We start from the raw sequence: 17,318 nt of genomic DNA, 5'->3' as shown, positions 1-17,318 counted from the left end.
GCTGACATTTTCAAGCATAATTCAACTGGTAAACTCATGGTCGATACGAAAACCGCCCCGTCACATCCAGTTCGACCATACTAAGAAAGAACGAAAAAACAGCTAAACAGAGTTGCATTGATTCATTCAGTAAGTAGGACGATTCGAAAAGAACAAAAGATCTGAGATCAAAACTAAACAAACCAATGTTTTCAAGCATTCTACAAATGATAATACTCAAATTACTAAAGAGAAGAAAGATATTGTGAACAAAGTAACTAAAAAGAGAAGAGGCAACAAACATGACCAAGAGTAAAAGAGTGTTGTGGGCAAACACGCCAACTTTACTGCAGTAATTCAGCCTTGAGAGGTGGCGGTTTCTTTCGATGCAAGTAACTTCACCCTCCTTGTGAGATCTCTCATCACGTCTATAATCACCGATTTTTTCTGAATTCTGAACTGGATAGCCAGCTGTGTAGAATCTGAAACACCTTTACTCAACAGGGATTCGTCTTCCATGATTTTGGTTGGGAAATGTCCCAGTGCAATCACACATAACGCAATAACAGTGCGAAAAGCAGCTACTTCAATTGCAATACCAAGGGGAGCTTCAGTTGATATAGATTTAAGTTTATTTAAATCTTGCTTCTGAACTGTTTCTATGTCATCAGCAAGAACAACTCTTAAGGCTGCCAACAAGCGCCCCTCAACCAGTTCCGAGCCCCCTAAGCATACCTATTAGGCAAGAGATGAGAAGAAACGGTTAAATATTACAAATTTGTGTACGAGAAGGTCTAAAAAAGTCTTTTCATAATTGTAGTATGACTACCATGATGAATCCGATGACGGTAATTATATATTTTTCATGGAAGCAGGTACCTTAAGAAGCGGAGCTTCCCCATCTAACTTTAGCTGGCATAAAATTTCTTTCTGCCATGGAGATGGTGCAGAGAAGTTGGGCGATGACACTCCTGCAGCCATACTTGCAGCATCCAGAAGTGCTCCATCATATTTGAGCTCAATACAATCATAGGGATTTGAAGGTATCACAAATCCATAATCCAAAAGGAAAAGATCATTGTTTAAACATCCATAGTTGAGTACTAAACCATCCTTCTCCTTGATCTCTGTTTCTGCTACAACCTGGATTGAGAGGAGAATCTCGATGAGTAATTTTCAACTGCAATTCCAATGGAGAATTCCGGAATGACATTAAAGAAACAACAATAAAATAAAACCTTTACTAGCATCTTCATGTTCCTATTATCTTGGTCCTGAACTATTGCGGCATTTGGGTTGAAACTATGGTTGCACATATCAATGAGAGGAAGCATCATCGGGATATCATTGTAGTTCCCACCTCGAAGCTTTTTACCATATAAACGGAATGCCCGAGACGAAACTGCTGACATTGCCCATCCAAGGGAGGATGCATCTACAGATTGGCCACCAAAAGGGTGATCGTTTGATTTCAGATTTTCCAGAGCACGTTTGACTTCTTTTTCAAAATCAAGAAGAAATCTGCATCTCTTGTTCACCTGCAGTAGGAAATCACTAAACCTTCAAAGCTTGTTGTGGGAACCGAGTGGTCATCAAGATCAAGATAAGAATCTCAACACAAGCTATCTGACTCATGTTGTTGAACGTGGACATGCCTCTAATGTCAGATATTGTATGAATCCCAAATCATAGGATTAAAAAGACAGCTTGAAGTGCAAATCTCTTCTTCAATGTCCACAAGTAAACAAAATCTATGTGGAACAATGCATAGCCAATAGCAAAAAAAGACAGCAACTCAGAGACTAAACCATGGTAAATCAGAGGACATGTCCATCTCTTTCTTTGTTGGATAAAGGTTTAGGGATCTCACAGAAAGTTCACCGGCAAATAAAACACATACTGCCTCAATGCATGCCCAACAATCCTCCCTATTGTTGGACACAATTCATAAAAAGGTCCGAGGCAATATCAAACTATAAACATAAACCTACATTTTCTTTTAAGATATCACAATAGCTTACTAGCCTATTTTTAGTTGCAGGTCTTATATTGCTTAGTATACAAGTAAATATTGGTATTTAGGTGGTCAAGTAAGATACCTGATAAAGAAGTGGAGCATACTGCAAATTCTTTATGTCCTCACCGGGGAAGAAGATGGGTATATTGAACGTTTCAGGAAGGCTGCTGATGTATGGCCACCAGAAGGATCCAGTTTTTGCTCTTTCTTGCAGAAGCTTCAAACCCAATTTCATTGCCCATAGTTCCTCTGCCAAATGCTTCCACAGTGTTCGATTTACTCATATTCAAAACTCACTACAGCCTAGTGTAAAAAACTTTTTAAGTTACCAACCTAAACAGAACAAAGAAAACCTAAATGCTATAGAAAAGTAGCAGGGTTTTACGTCAGAAAACATCTGGTTTAAAATATTTCATACACGGAAATATGCCCGAATAAGAACTCACCTACATCTGAGGAGGCATTTTGATATGGCTATCTACCGCTAATTACTCACATAGAATTAACAATTTTAACTTTTTCGACAAGGTGATATTCCTAACTGCGGGGATAAAGATTCAAACTTGGGTGCAAGGGACGTAGCACACTGCCGTGACAACTCATCTAACCCGCATTTGCGAATTAACATCTAAACTTTAGATAAACACAGGATGCCACTAAGCATTCAACATCCCGTAGAAATGATACTTCAATTCCGCGCCAGTTTAGTACATATGTACGTCAAAGTTCAAACCTTTACCACTCTTTCGAACCAAATGAATCAAAATATAGCAAAATGCGAAAAACCCATTAAAAAAAAAGCATATTATACAGCAAAATATTAATATATTATCACAAAACCAATCAAATGGGAAAGCTAAAAATGCTTACCAGGAACTAGGCGAGCCAAATCGTCGAGAACAGAGTCGACCCCATCTCCGCCGTCCGATTCAATTGAGCCAAATCTCAACGTTACGTGCTCCGGAAGAACAATTAGTTCGGAACCCCTTGGGATTTCCTCAGAAGCCACCAATCCAAGACCAAATGAACTATCTTGAGCTATCTTCACGGCCTCGTGCACGAACCCTCCTTCCCGACGGACCCACTTGATCAGGTCCGGCGGGTGTGGAGCCAGGCGCGCAGGATAGGAGGCAGAGGCAGCGCAAGTTAGAGGGCGGAAGGCGGTAAAGGAAGCCATTAACATCTTGGAAGCTGCCATGGTCAAGCCACACTTCATTCCTCCTTCCTAGTGCGGTTGAGGATCTTTGAGAGTTTTCGATGTTTTGGTCATGGATTAATTTCCTCGAAAAGTTATGGCCGAGTTAACTAGGGGAACATCGAGCGACGGAAAGTCGAGCGATATGTTCGGCAGATGTGTACCGAATGTAAAGAAAGTTCGGCAGGTGCCTACCGAATAAAAACTGAAACATTGGGCATTACCATGCCAAACAATTTTCATTACATATTTCTATGCTTAAATTATTGGACTCACATGTTACATTATTGTCAAATCCATTCTATTTTGAATACGTTATCTGTCAACTTCATGTGTGTGACCATTGTTTGAGAAAAGAGATTTTTTAATGTGCCTGAATATACAGTGGTATACCACATGTGATTATACAAGTGGAAGAAAGTTTTTTTTGTTTTTTGTTTTTTAAAGTGTTCCTCTAACGTATGCGTGAAAGATCCCAACTCATTATACTGAGTTTAAATCAAACTCAAAATTTTCAACCCGACGTGAAAGATTCATTGAGCGTTCTCAATTCGGTAACTTGGAAAGACTCAAATTGTGATAATTCGACCACCATATTAGTGAATGACTTTCCTTAAAAGAGAAAGGATCATCATTTTAGTTTTACTCTTTGTCCAGTATGACATCTCAAACTACACGAGAATTGCAAATTTAATTGTACTTTCAAATTCGAATCCCCGTCCCTATTAGTTTCCATTGCCAAAGGAAGAGACTTAAGCCCATTCAAACAAAAAACATAAAAGGGCAAAAACAAAGGGATTATATCCGAATTAAGTACAAGGATGAAAATGTTAATATGATCAAATTCTTATTTAATCATAAAAATCCTACCAATTAACTGAACAAAAAAAAAAAAACAATGGCAATCGCAGATGAGATGAATCAATCCAAAAAAAGTGGGAGTGTCATCAATTAATTTGACGTTGATGATCAACCTGAAGCCGGATCAATGTAATGCGATCCCGTCATCATCATGACCTTAAACTCCTCGAAACTGATCATACCGTCGCCGTCACTGTCGACGCCGCCGATCATCTTCCGGCATTCGTCGATCGAACATTCGTCTCCCAAGCTCCGGAGCACTTCGTACAATTCCTCCGCCGAAATAGACCCGTTCCCGTCAATGTCGTAGACGGAGAAAGCATCTTTGAGATTTTCGAGGGCCTCGGCGGAGTCGACCCCTTTGGTGTTGAGCTCAACGAACTCTTTGAAGTTGATGAAGCCGTCGCCGTCCGAATCGACCTCGGAGATCATGCTATTGAGCTCCTCGTCGGAGGACGGCTGCCCCAGGCTGCTCATGATGGCTCCGAGCTCGGAAGACGAGATCTTTCCGTCGCCATTGACGTCGAATTTCTTGAAGACTTGGTCGAGCTCGGCGATCTGGGCGCGCGAATGGAAGGAGGGGGTTCGCGAGTGGGCTGAAGCGGCGGCGGGGTGGGCAGCGGCGGAGGCGGCGGGGTGGGCAGTGGACGCGGCGTCGGGGTGGGCAGCGGCGGCGTCGCGACTGGATTTCTTCTTCCGGGAGAAGAGGGATTTGAAACCCATCTGGATTAGAAAAAACAACCGGAAACCGAAACCGATGGAAGGAACAAAACTCGAGATTCAGATTTGGGGTTGCTGAATTCGAAAATTGGGGAATTGGGATTTGATTTTGTTTTTGGGGATTTTATATGAAATTGGAGTGAGAAAATGTGTGAGGAGAGAGAAAAAGAGGAGAGAGAGAGTTTGGTTAGGGAGATGGTGGGGGGAAACAAAACGGAATCCAACTGAATCTCTCTCTGTCACGCCTCTTTGTTTTCTGTTGAGTTTTACTCTGATGAATCCTTGCTAATTTTGGAAGAGAGAGAGAGAGGGGGAGGGAGAGGGGAGAGAGAGAGAGAGAGAGAGAGAAAAGGATTAGCGCGTGAATTGAAAATACAGTAGTTACAGTGCACTCCAACTCAATGACTCGGTGCACGCAACGGTACCCACACGGCACCCACTCAACGACCTCCTTAACTTCCCAGATTTTTTTCTTTTTTGGACCGATGCCAAAATTAAAGAGGTGCGTTGATCTTCGATCGATATTCTAATTTAATCTCATCGATGTTTACGTGGCACCAGAATCTGCTTACTAAACATAAGAAGGCGATTTAAAGCTTCTAAACCTTGAGCCAACTTAAAGATAAAAAGGTTGAAAATGTTTAAACCATACCATAAAATAAATAACTTACGCATAGGTGTTGTTAATGTTTCGGGCTAGGCCATTGCGGGCTTAGCACTATTATGGGCCTGTTTGAGACAAGCTTGGATTTTAAGTCTCGGCCCAAACCATACCTATAACTCAATTGAAACAGGCCTAAACTGCGTGTCAACTGGCCCAGACTACAGCCAGGTCGGCCCGCTTTAGCATTGTGCTTGATTCCGTGATAAAATGGTAAAAGAGGCATGTAATTGTGTGTGGAGGGTATAATCAAATCAGTGGCGGAGCCAAAAATTTAAAACGATGAAGTCAAAAAATAGCTTTAAAAATTCGATGATACTTTCAATTATAATTGTCCATGATGTATTCTTATGTTTTGGAAACGTTGTATTAGAACATCATTATCAATAGAATCAAATACATATTTCTCAATGTCCACGATCAAACTATCATTGAGATATTGGTCACCATCTTATTACGATGTGGATTCTTCACAATTTTCATCACTGGAAAAGCTCTTTCAAGTGAAGCAGTCATAACAGGTAAAATCAATGTTAATTTCACTAGCAAGTACACCAATGAATACTGTTTATCCCTCTTTGTCTCCACCAACTTTTATGCAAGGCTACTAATTCCCTTCAACCAAGAAAATTCATTATGCAAACGCGCGTCAAAAATATAATTCTTAAGTTCATCTTCAAGAAGTGTGAGCTTTATATTAGAAAAATCTATTGGATAAAATTGAGCAAGATGAACCATCTTTTGGATATAGCGCATGTGTTGTGGTGGAGGAGTCATGCGCAGATGAAACCCAAAAGTAGTGGTTGTGATGTGGTAGAGAAGCAACGTGTAAGTTCATGTTTCCTTTTTAAAGTGAAAAGGAAAAACGATGTAGTTTGGTTAAATGAAAAAAATATTACTTACAAATCATTTTATTTCTTAAGGATAAGTTTGCCAGGTTATTGGGGATAAAGCTTACAGAACCAGTGTGCGTGCTGCTGTTGTAGTGTTGTAGTGCTGTTATTAAGGACATCTTTACAAGTTGATGCAGTGTTATTGTGCTGCTATAAGGGTCAAATTTTTTGAAGTAAGGATAAGTTTACAAGATCATTGGGGTCAAGGGATGCCAATGCCTCCGCATTGACTCCGCTACTAAATCAAATCATGACAATTGTTTACATTTCTTAATTACAACTAATTATCTTAATAAGCACTTGCATAATGCGTCACACCTCGTGTGTGAACATAATTTTTATTTTTGTTTTAAAATGGAAAGGATAAAGGGAGTAAAAGAGGAGCGTGAAATTAGAGAGAGAAGTTTTTATTTTTTTATTTTAAATTGGAGGATGTTAAGATTGTATTTGGGTGAGGTTTTCAAAAAAACTGTAAAATTTATTTTGTATGAATTTATTTTATTGTTCCTAATTTTATTTTATAATAAAGGACTAAATTGTATCTTTACGTTCTTTTGGTTAATGAAGAGCTTTTTATTAATATATAATTAAAATAATTAAAATATATTAAGTCTGATGTGATACCAACGGCAATGCACTTCTGAATAAGTTGACATGAAATCTTAAGCTCCCTAAGAGTCAACCCTCTCTCTCCCTCCGCACTCTGCTTTTTTATTGGACCAGAAGAAACACGGTAAAACAAATGAGTGGAAACTTAAAAAAAACAAAACAAATTATATTATAACACTTAATATATCAGTCCGTGTAATTGACACGCTAAAAAATTCCTCCCACACCTCCACATGATGTCCTCCCAAAAGGGGTCCCACTTTACAGTCTAGTTTAATGGTGGAAGCAGAGGCGGTGAGGTGGGGTTGGCTTGTATGGAGAGAGGTTATGGAAGGATTCATATTGAAATTGACTCGAAGATGCTTGTGGAGATTTTAACTGGCCTTATACTGCCGGAGTCTAGCATTGAAGGAATATTATGGGACATTGAGTCATTGAGTATAGTAAAAACCAATTGGGTTATGTAGAATTTCTTTATACTCCTCGGACCTATAATGAGGCTGCGTATTTGGTGGCGAAGTTTGTCATGCGTAGGGGGGGTTCTCATTTGTGAGATTGCTTGAAACCGGAGTGGTTATTTAATACTTTGGCTATTGATGTAAACATTTCTATACGTAGACCTGTAAACGGGTCGGGTTTATTGGGTTTGGGTCTGGTTCAACCTGACCCGTTAAGTTAACGGGTCATCCGAACCCGACCCGTTAAGCTAATAGGTCACTCGTTTCATCTGTTAACAATTATTATTATTATTTTGCATAGAGTTTATTTTTTGTTTTTAAGACTTGACTGAAATTACTAAAACATCTTCAACTAACGGGTTGTTAACGGGTTCACCAGTTAACGACCCGATCCGTTAAGCATCCACCCAAATACTAATATTAACGGGTCGGGTCGAATCCAAAATGTCAAGTCTATCTATAGTATCTAATAATATTATCCTTTGACAAAAAAAAAAATATAAAAAGAACATCATTAATCAATCAGCACTAGTTTAATCCAAGATAAAAAAAATTAAAAAAATTCAATCATTACTGCCCAAACGAGGCAGTGTCTGAATTTCAAGACAATCATCATCACCCATTATCTCTCGGTAGAGTCGTTTACACAGAGTAACACCAGGTCGGCTCATCGTCCTCCGCCCTCCATTGATGAAGCCCAACAGAGACGTATCCAAAGACTGAATCTTTTCAATCACGATGGACTCAAAGTTCGTGCGTTTCCTCACCCACCAATCCTTCTTCTCCGCCGTTCAATCCGGCGACCTTGCGGCGGTGACTCAGGTGGTGGAGAAGCTCGCCAAGGACGACCCCTCCTCAAAAGGGTCGCTGGTCTCTGATCTGATGGCGATGCAGAACGACGCCGGCGAGACTGCGCTGTACGTGGCCGCGGACAATAATCTGGAAGAGGTGTTTGGTTTCTTGCTACAGTTCTGTGGTGTCGAGGTTGTCAAGATCAGGTCCAAGCATGATATGAACGCGTTTCATGTCGCCGCCAAGCGTGGCCACTTGGGTAAATTGATTTTTAACTCTCACTGTTCGTATAACTTTGTTCTGGGATTGAATGAATTGGTTTCTTGAAATGGGTTTTATTGAGATTATGAGTTTTTTAATTGGGGTTGATCCTTGTATGTGCTGGATGATCATAATAATTACTGATTGTTTGTGTACAAGTTCAGTAATTAGTGATAATTTCCTTCCTAAATTAAATTATTTGATGGATTAATTGGAGTCTCTGTGCTGCAACCTGAATTCTTGCTCTGCGTTATGACATCAATACTTTCCGGCTTTATGAATGGATTGAGAATTCTTATGTAAGCGAAATTCGTACTTGTTGAACTCTTGTTAGTAAAATGATATAACTGGTGAACTTCATTTGCTAAGCTTGTAAACTCTTTTCTTAATCTGCTTTACATTGACTGGATATGCATAGATTTAATATATGAGAAGTTTACGACATTTTGGCCATTTGAGGTCGAGTTTGGTATTTGAAGTTTACGACTATGGCGAAAGGATTTTTATTTTTTGTATTTTACTTCGGTAATATGTTATTGACTGTTATTTTATTCAGGTATTGTGAAGGCACTATTGGGACGTTGGCCGGAGCTTTGTAAGCTGTGCGATTCTTCAAACACTAGCCCTCTTTATTCAGCTGCCGTTCAGGAGCATTTAGATGTAGTCAACGCCATCTTGGATGCCGACATCAGCTCAGTGAGGATAGTAAGGAAAAATGGTAAAACTGCATTACATACAGCTGGAAGGTATGGCTGGCTTCCTATTGCGAAAGCACTTATAGAACGAGATCCGGGAATAGTATGCATAAAGGATAAAAAGGGTCAAACTGCACTCCATATGGCTGTAAAAGGTCAGTGTACTCCAGTTGTAGAGGAGATATTGGACGCTGACAATTCTATACTGAATGAACGTGACAAGAAGGGAAATACAGCTGTGCACATAGCCACAAGGAAATGCCGTCCACAGGTATCTTCATATTGACATTCTATTTATGAAGAATGCATGAACTCATGAAGTCCTAGTCATTATGTTGAAATTGTATGTAGGATGAAAATATATCAGCTCGTAAAATCCTAGTCATTAACTATTTCTCCCTTCCGTTGGATTTATCTATTACTTTGCTTTATTTACGGGGTAACTGTAAGTCTAAATTGGGTTTAGGAGCTAGTTCTTTGTCATGGAGATTCCTCTTTCGGCATCAGGACAGTACAGTACAGCTTGTCAAGGAGTCTGTGCTTGAGTTGTGTGTGCTACAACCAAGACGGATAATATCCATGCCTTTTTGGACGTGTAGGTTATACCTACATGTGGACTATAGAGAAGATGTGAGATGACATAGAGTTAAGATGGATAATGGGTAATTATGTGAGAATATACCAATTAAAAATAAAATATTGGGATCCTGTTTTGCTTTATTGAAACTTTTGTGATAAGTTTGTGTTTTCTTCTTCGAGAGGAACCGGGAAGCACTTGGTGGAATTTCTAAATATAGTATTACATCCTCAAAAGTGGTGAATCCAATTGCATATGTTTGTCTTTCTATGTGTATATTCATCTTTTTTTGCTCCTCCTGTGATGATATTTTGTCCTCTTTCTTGCAGATAGTGAACTTTTTGCTGAGCTATACGGCTATTGATGTCAACGTCATCAATAATCACTACGAAACTGCAAGGGATTTGGCCGATAAACTACAGTACGGAGAATCTAAATTAGAAATTACAGAAGCACTGTCGGAAGCTGGTGCCAAGTATGCAAAACATGTCGGCCAAGTGGATGAAGCAATGGAGCTGAAAAGAACTGTGAGCGATATCAAGCATGAGGTGCACTCACAGCTCATACAAAATGAAACAACCCGACGGCGAGTTTCTGGCATCGCCAAAGAACTAAAGAAGCTTCATAGGGAAGCTGTCCAGAACACTACCAATTCTATCACAGTGGTTGCTGTTCTGTTTGCATCAATAGCTTTCTTGGCCATTTTCAACGTCCCCGGCCAATATGTACAGTCTGGACCAGAAGCAGGGAAGGCTTACATAGCCGATGAAGTTGGTTTCAAAGTGTTCTATCTATTGAATGCCACCTCTCTCTTCATCTCACTGGCCGTTGTTGTGGTTCAGATCACCTTGGTGGCCTGGGACACGGGGGCTCAGAAGCAAGTCGTGTCGGTGGTTAACAAACTAATGTGGGCTGCCTGTGCATGCACCTGTGGGGCGTTTCTGTCGATAGCTTTTGTTGTGGTTGGAGAGGAGAGTTCATGGATGGCCATCACCATAACCGTTGTGGGAGTGCCAATTCTTATTGGAACTCTTGCAAGCATGTCCTACTTTGTTTTCCGACAACACTTTGGGGCATTCCGGCGGGACTCTCAGAGACGCATCAAACGGGCCAGTGGAAGCAAGTCCTTCTCGTGGTCCGTCTACTCGGCAAATATCTCAGATCTTGACGATGAATATAACTCCGACCTTGAGAAAATCTACGCTTTGTAAGCACGAATACGCCATATAGGGAGTTGTTTACTTGTTTGTCCGTTGAAGTAACAGTTATTGTTCATATTTGAAGCGGTGCTGCTGTAATCGACATTTGATTGTACGCTATGTATATTGTATGTTGTATTTGTAACTACAGATTCTATAGCCCTTGCGCAAAATATTATCTCAAATACTTAATCATACTTAAACTAATTGTATCGAATTTCTCTAAATTGTCACCATATTATAATCATGCATCTTTTCAAAATTTTGGTGTGCCAGGAATACATTAGTACATTAAGTGTCATAATACAAGTAGTTGGACAAAAAATTTCTAACCACATATATGATGACACTTGATGTACCGAATCTTATTTTTGGCACACCTAAAAATTTTCTCCTAATGAATCTGTCCTTAAAAATACATATTTTGAGAAACATTCACACTTTCCCAATTGCTTAACGCAATAAAATATTACCATCTTATATTTTACCTTCAAAACCCTTTTAGGAAGACAACTGCTGCTCTCTCCACTTTGTGTCTCTTGTTAGAGTATGTGTGTGATTCCTACAGCTTAGTGCCAATCTCTAAGGTCATCTCCAGCTGAAAAACGGCCAAGGGGCTCCCTTTAGCCCTATAGTCATGCAAGAAATTATATTTTAATGAACAGTGCTATGTCATATTTGGGAAATTTGGAAAAATAACCAAAATTTAAACACTATATAGAATTATAGCTAACTTTTTAAATTTATGATATGTATAAGCAAAGTTGATATGAAAGTATTAATATACTCTTAATGATTAAGACTTTTTACATAACAAATTCAAAGCCTCATCTCAACAACCTGACAATTCCAACCCTCTCAAAAAACTCAACCAATTTCTGATTATCAACATCAAAAGCTAAATTTCCAACAAATACCTTGGCCTCCTCATGTGGCTCGACATTTGAATCGTCCTCTCTCTCTCTCTCTCTCTCTCTCTCTCTCTCCTCAAAGACCCATTTTCCTCGTTGCCGTCGCTCTGTCAATGGTGAGCATGTTGTCCTCTCCACCCCAATCCAAGGTCTGGGCTACGAAGGCTACAGAGGAGAAAAGGGTTTTGCTCCTGAGGGACAGCTTCTTTGTCTTCCACACTCTAAAGTTCACTCCTTGTTCTTCTTGAAAGATTATATTCATACAACCCTAATTACTTGCTCCATATTCTTTTATTTTTTTAATATTTTTTAGATATTTTATACACCACTAACACTTGATAAAAAAAATATTAAAAAATTAAAAGGATGTGAGGGAAATAATTTGGAATGTGTGAATATAATATCTATTCTTCTTTCCCTTCTGTAGACCAGAAAATCACACAAATCCCATGCTTCTTCCGAACTTAGCAACCAAGATTCAAATACGCATAAGAAGTTTCAGTCAACTGAGGAAACCTTCAATCAATTGAACCACATTCGCTTCACCCAAGAACCCACATTTATCCTACTATTTCCTTCTATTTTTTGGATTAAATTTTGTGCTGAAAAACAAGAACAATCAAGTGTGAAGGAAAACATTGAAGATCGGGAAGCGTAAAGCAACAAAATCATTTGGGTTTTGAGAGTCTTTGGATTTGTTTTGTTAAATGTTATAGTCATTAAGGGTATATTAGTACTTTTATATCAATTTTTGGTTATAGTTATCATAAATTTTAAAAGTTGGCTATAATTCTATATGGAGTTCAAATTTTGGTTATTTTTCAAATTTTCCTCTCATATTTTATACCATCTCCAACTTAGGGGGCTAAAGGGACATAGGCCAAACATAACCCTTTGACGAAAAACCATCTCCAACCGAAGGGGCCAAATGGCAATAGACCAAACATAATTTATTATTTTAATTAAATTAAACTACTATATTAAAATAAGATTTTCAGACATATTTTGAGTGTCATTTGTCGCCAAATGAATAAGCCTCCGGATTTTTTCTCTTTATATAATCTCAATAATTTTTTGGATAGGATTTCGAGTGACATGTGTCACTAACGTAAGTAACTCTCCAGATTTCTTATTTTTATGTAATCTCTATAATTTTCGGATAAGATTTTGAGTGACACGTGTCGCTAAAGTGAGTAACTCTCCAGATTTCTTATCTTTATGTTATCTTAATAATTTTTCGAATAGGATTTCGGGTGCCACATGTCGAGATGTAATTGGTTATGCAAATTTTAGATATGATTCTTATCTTCAGCTTTCAGTGTTGTAGGTATTTATAGGAAAAAAAAATCAAATTCCAACGGTAACCTGATGGCAGCATGACGTTAGCTAGTCATTGCTAACTGGTGTCATGCTGACGTCAAGTAGCCGTTAGCATTCAAATGGGTTGAGCAGGAGGGCTGGCAAAATGTCAAGCTTGACATTCTGGAGCTGGAGGGCTGGGTTGGAGCTAGCTGGAAATGGTCAGCCCGCTAGCTTGATTTAGGGGATTGGTCACGGTGGGGCCCACAAGCCCTTTGGCCTAGCCTTGGTTGGAGACGGTTTTCATGTCATTCTTAGTTATTTTCAGTCATATGGACCTTTGGTCGGGTCGGTTGGAGATGGCCTAAGTGTTTCAAATTGGTATGAAGTCCGAATACAATTGTTGGAGTTCCAATTATTTTGGGACTGAAACTCTGTGGTTTGCTTAGTTTGAAACTCGAGAGCTGTACAAGGATTATGGTTTTTCTTTGGCCACTGCTCCCACAGAATACACACTCACTACCGTAGAAATACCTATTGCTTGGCTGAGTATTGAGATTTTGCAAGAGAGTAGAAGGTTTGTGTTTCGAGGTTGGCATGCAAGTAGTTGAAGTTGAAGGTAATGGTCGCTTTCGATCAAGACTTCCGCAGCTCCCTAACGAAATCATGTGGTTTCAAATACACCAGCCAAGTCTCTGACGCGCTAGCTTCAAGTGCGTCTGCAAGTCCTCTTCCTAAAAGTACGTCTAACGCGCTTCATGTGCAGTGAAAGTGTGTTCCTTCATAGGAAGATGGATTGTCTGCCCTCCAATTTTCATACTCTTCCCATACCCTCCTGTGATGTGTGGTCACAGTTAAGCCATTTAGTGTGGTGTATGCTCATCACCCTATTTATCACCCTTAGATGAATTTAAATTTCGAGATTCGTGTAGTAGATAAGCACAAATCTCAAAATTCAAACTCATCTAAAGGTGATAAATAGGATGGTGAGCGTACACCACATAAATGGTGGTGAGCAAAAATGTACTCTAGAAATAATAAAACAAAAAGTAATATGAATATAAAATGTTGACGTGGTTTAACCATGACCACACAAACAAAAGGGCATGAGGAGAGTATGAAAATGGGAGGACACAATCCACCTCCCCTTCATGGAGCTTCCACAGGGGATATCATGATAAAATACTGGTATTCGATCTTGGAGTGGAGAGATTCAGAGCCATTCCTCTTCCTAAAGACGATGCTAGCGACGGATACGTATGTAATCCTGGGACAATTGTGGACATTGGTGGATGTCTTGCTCTAAGAAGCCTTGGAACTCAAGAACATTGAGGACGACGTTAAGGGTACGGATTTTGAAGGACTACCAAAATCAAGTTTGGGTTAAAGAAAGTATCAAGTTTCCGTATCACTGGGGAGTCAACATTCAAGGGATTTAATCCTTTGTATACGATCTACACATGTGAGCTCTTGATTCAATTTTTTCCGCGGATTCACTTTTATGATATGAAAATTCAATGGCTACAAAAGTTAAAATAATTGTAGCAGTTGGATCAAAATTCGACGGTCCATGTTATCTGATCAGTAGGATCACGTGGCATTGCTCCAATTCCATTAATTAGAGTCTTGGTTGAATAAAAAATAATTTATTTTCAAAGTTTTAATCATAAAAAATAAAACGGGCCAATGACTCATGCTGAAAAATCTCTCTCGTGTACGTGTCCATGAAGAAAAATAATATATATCTCGCCATTTTCGTTGTACAGCAAAAGCTCCTGGGACTGTTGTTAGCGCAGACACGCTTATCGCTGCGGCAGACGGCGATCCTCACGGTGGCCATAAAACCGAAGAGAAGAAGGGATCTGGTAAAACTTCCTCTACTAATTGGTCGCTTTGATATCTCCGTTTCTCTGTTTTGATCTTTTTCGTTGATATGTTAACACGCTGAATTCGATCTCATTGAAAACTCCATATTTCATAAGATCTGTTTGATAACCATTTCGTTTACATTTCGCGTTTTTATTTTTTTTAAATTGAAAACTGGAAACGCGTTTGGTATTCTGAGAGTCAGAAATTTGGTCGGGATTCGGAATCCCCAGCCGAAAAATCACCATGGAAGTAGCTGAAGCCAAAGGCGATGAAGTTCCGAAAATTCAATTACTGGCTGCAGAGCTCCCAAGTGAAATCATATGGTTTCGAATACTCCCAAAGCTACCAGCCAAGTCTCTGATGCGGTTCAAATGTGTTTGCAAGGCGTGGCTTGCTCTCATCACCCGAAACCCTTCCTTTCTCATTGCCTACCGGAACTTGCATTCCAATCGAAACACCAGTCTCCTCCTCCTCGATCTCAGGCACATAGACACGAAGCAGCAACACATTATGTCCCTCCAAATCAACAAAGATGGCAGCCCCTCAACCGCCGGCGCCACCCACCTTCTAACACTAGAGCCCCAAGAATACAGTCTCCCCATTATACTGTGTACCAACGGCTTGGCTTGTTTTATCTTCATTCGTGAGCACCGCATTCGTGTATTTAACCCCTGCACCCGAGAGTCTATGACCCTTCCCTCCATTTCCAATTCACCCACCAGCTACCAGTCTACTTCAGCGGATATCAAACCCTGCGGAGTCGAGGTTGGATATGGCTTTGGATTCAGTCCTGTTAGAAACGAGTACATGGTTGTCCAAGTCAAGCTATGCAGGTTTTTACACCAAGAGCCTGCGAATTTTTATAGGGCGGTTGCAGTTATTAGCATCCAAGTTTTCACACTGGGTAGTGCAGAGTCGTGGAGGTGCGTAGAGGTAGAGCACGATGATCTGCCATTTGATCATACTTTTTGGCACATTGACATGAGAAGTGTGTGCCTTCATGGAGCCATACATTGGATACACCACGAAGAGAAATGTGTAGTGGTATTTGACCTAGAGGAGCAAAGATTCAGAGTCATCCCATTCCCTCGAGAAGTCGGTAGTATCCGCCACCATTTTTGGGCAGTTGTTGATGTGGGTGGATGTTTAGCTCTCACATATGACATGAGGAGAAGTTCGACTTCATATAGTGCAGCGTCAGAGTTGTGGATTTTGAAGGACTACCAAAATCAAGTATGGGTTAAGGAGGTTTTCGACGTTGCATACCCTTACAGTTGTTTACGCGCAATCCACACCGGTGAGGTCTTGATAAAATCCGGAGAGCTATCTCAAGCATTTCTTCATTTTTACGATATGAAGGATCAAAACTTCCGGTGCAGTTCAATTGTTGTGCCTGAATGGATGCGTAAGAAGGATGCTTGTATTAGATGGAACGTTCTTTCTTGTTATGATGAAACAATTGCCCCCGTGAAATGAGAACTCCAAGACCTAGCGGATCGATCGAGGACTTGATTCGATTCGAAGCGCATCGCTTCTGGTTCACGGCGCAACAGAAGGCTCTGATTTCTGGACGTTCCTCCCTTTCCCTTGTATTGTATGGGTGGATTAGTCCTTGTCTTGAAATTTCGAAGTTGTAATGCAGCATGTGTGTTGCTATATTACTTATGTTGTTATCTTAATTGGATTTGATTTTTGAAACCATCGGTGTTTAAGATCTCTTGTGGGAGAAAATTCCATGCTAAAACATATTTTAGAAAGAGGTATTTGTCTATTTGTCCACTGAATTTGTATAGAGCTATCAAATTTTTTCTTACACTTTAATTTTAAGGAAAACTAATGAAAATGGTTTGAAAACTTTGAGTTTTAACGATAATGACAAAATAAAGGGTAAAGTGAATAGTATCAATATTGATTTTGTCGTGTAAAAATGTGATTTTTTGTTAAAGTAAACAAACCGGGAGCTTTTCGTTAAAATTCTCTTAATTTTAACCAATTATCCCTTAAACTTTTATTCTAGTCAATTTCCCAACCAAACTTTAATTTTAACTGATTACACACCTAAAAAACTTTAGATAATCAATTTCCCCCTCTGCATTAGATTTAAAAAAATAAAATAAAATTCATTCATCTAATTTTTCCTTTATTGCCTTCATATAGTTATGTTTTGTCTGCTTGATCAAGATGGTTAGAAAATTGGAATATTGAATATTTATAAAAATTCGAGAGTAATCGGCTAAACTAAAATTCACGGGGAAAAATAGCTGAGTATAAATGTTCATGGGCATTGGCTAAACTTAACGTTCAAGCTTCGTACAAATGTTG

General features: G+C 39.4%; 4 protein-coding genes across 4 annotated transcripts; 2 read left to right on the top strand and 2 right to left on the bottom strand.

The window, feature by feature from the left end:
• Window positions 1-97: 97 nt before the first annotated feature.
• On the bottom strand, window positions 98-3,425 carry LOC137731629 (uncharacterized). Its single transcript, XM_068470793.2, has 5 exons — window positions 2,867-3,425; window positions 2,079-2,245; window positions 1,218-1,517; window positions 859-1,122; window positions 98-714 (listed from the first exon to the last, which is right to left on the bottom strand). The coding sequence occupies exons 1-5, from the start codon at window positions 3,210-3,212 to the stop codon at window positions 337-339; spliced, it is 1,455 nt and encodes a 484-aa protein (XP_068326894.1). The 5' UTR covers window positions 3,213-3,425; the 3' UTR covers window positions 98-336.
• Window positions 3,426-3,787: 362 nt separating this feature from the next.
• On the bottom strand, window positions 3,788-5,193 carry LOC137732511 (putative calcium-binding protein CML25). The gene has a single exon (XM_068471832.2). The coding sequence runs from the start codon at window positions 4,773-4,775 to the stop codon at window positions 4,161-4,163; it is 615 nt and encodes a 204-aa protein (XP_068327933.1). The 5' UTR covers window positions 4,776-5,193; the 3' UTR covers window positions 3,788-4,160.
• Window positions 5,194-7,927: 2,734 nt separating this feature from the next.
• Window positions 7,928-11,124, top strand: LOC137731826 (ankyrin repeat-containing protein At2g01680). Its single transcript, XM_068471058.2, has 3 exons — window positions 7,928-8,444; window positions 9,003-9,412; window positions 10,048-11,124. The coding sequence occupies exons 1-3, from the start codon at window positions 8,132-8,134 to the stop codon at window positions 10,927-10,929; spliced, it is 1,605 nt and encodes a 534-aa protein (XP_068327159.1). The 5' UTR covers window positions 7,928-8,131; the 3' UTR covers window positions 10,930-11,124.
• Window positions 11,125-14,858: 3,734 nt separating this feature from the next.
• Window positions 14,859-16,775, top strand: LOC137732203 (putative F-box protein At1g47790). The gene has a single exon (XM_068471502.2). It carries the CDS (start codon window positions 15,240-15,242, stop codon window positions 16,470-16,472), a length of 1,233 nt encoding a protein of 410 aa, XP_068327603.1. The 5' UTR covers window positions 14,859-15,239; the 3' UTR covers window positions 16,473-16,775.
• Window positions 16,776-17,318: the final 543 nt, after the last annotated feature.

The sequence above is a fragment of the Pyrus communis genome, chromosome 16 (genome assembly GCF_041283825.1).
Source record: "Pyrus communis isolate YQ-2024b chromosome 16, ASM4128382v1, whole genome shotgun sequence".
Taxonomy (NCBI): Eukaryota; Viridiplantae; Streptophyta; class Magnoliopsida; order Rosales; family Rosaceae; genus Pyrus; species Pyrus communis.
Note: the sequence above shows the minus strand (reverse complement) of the source record. Positions and strands in the feature narration are given on the sequence as shown.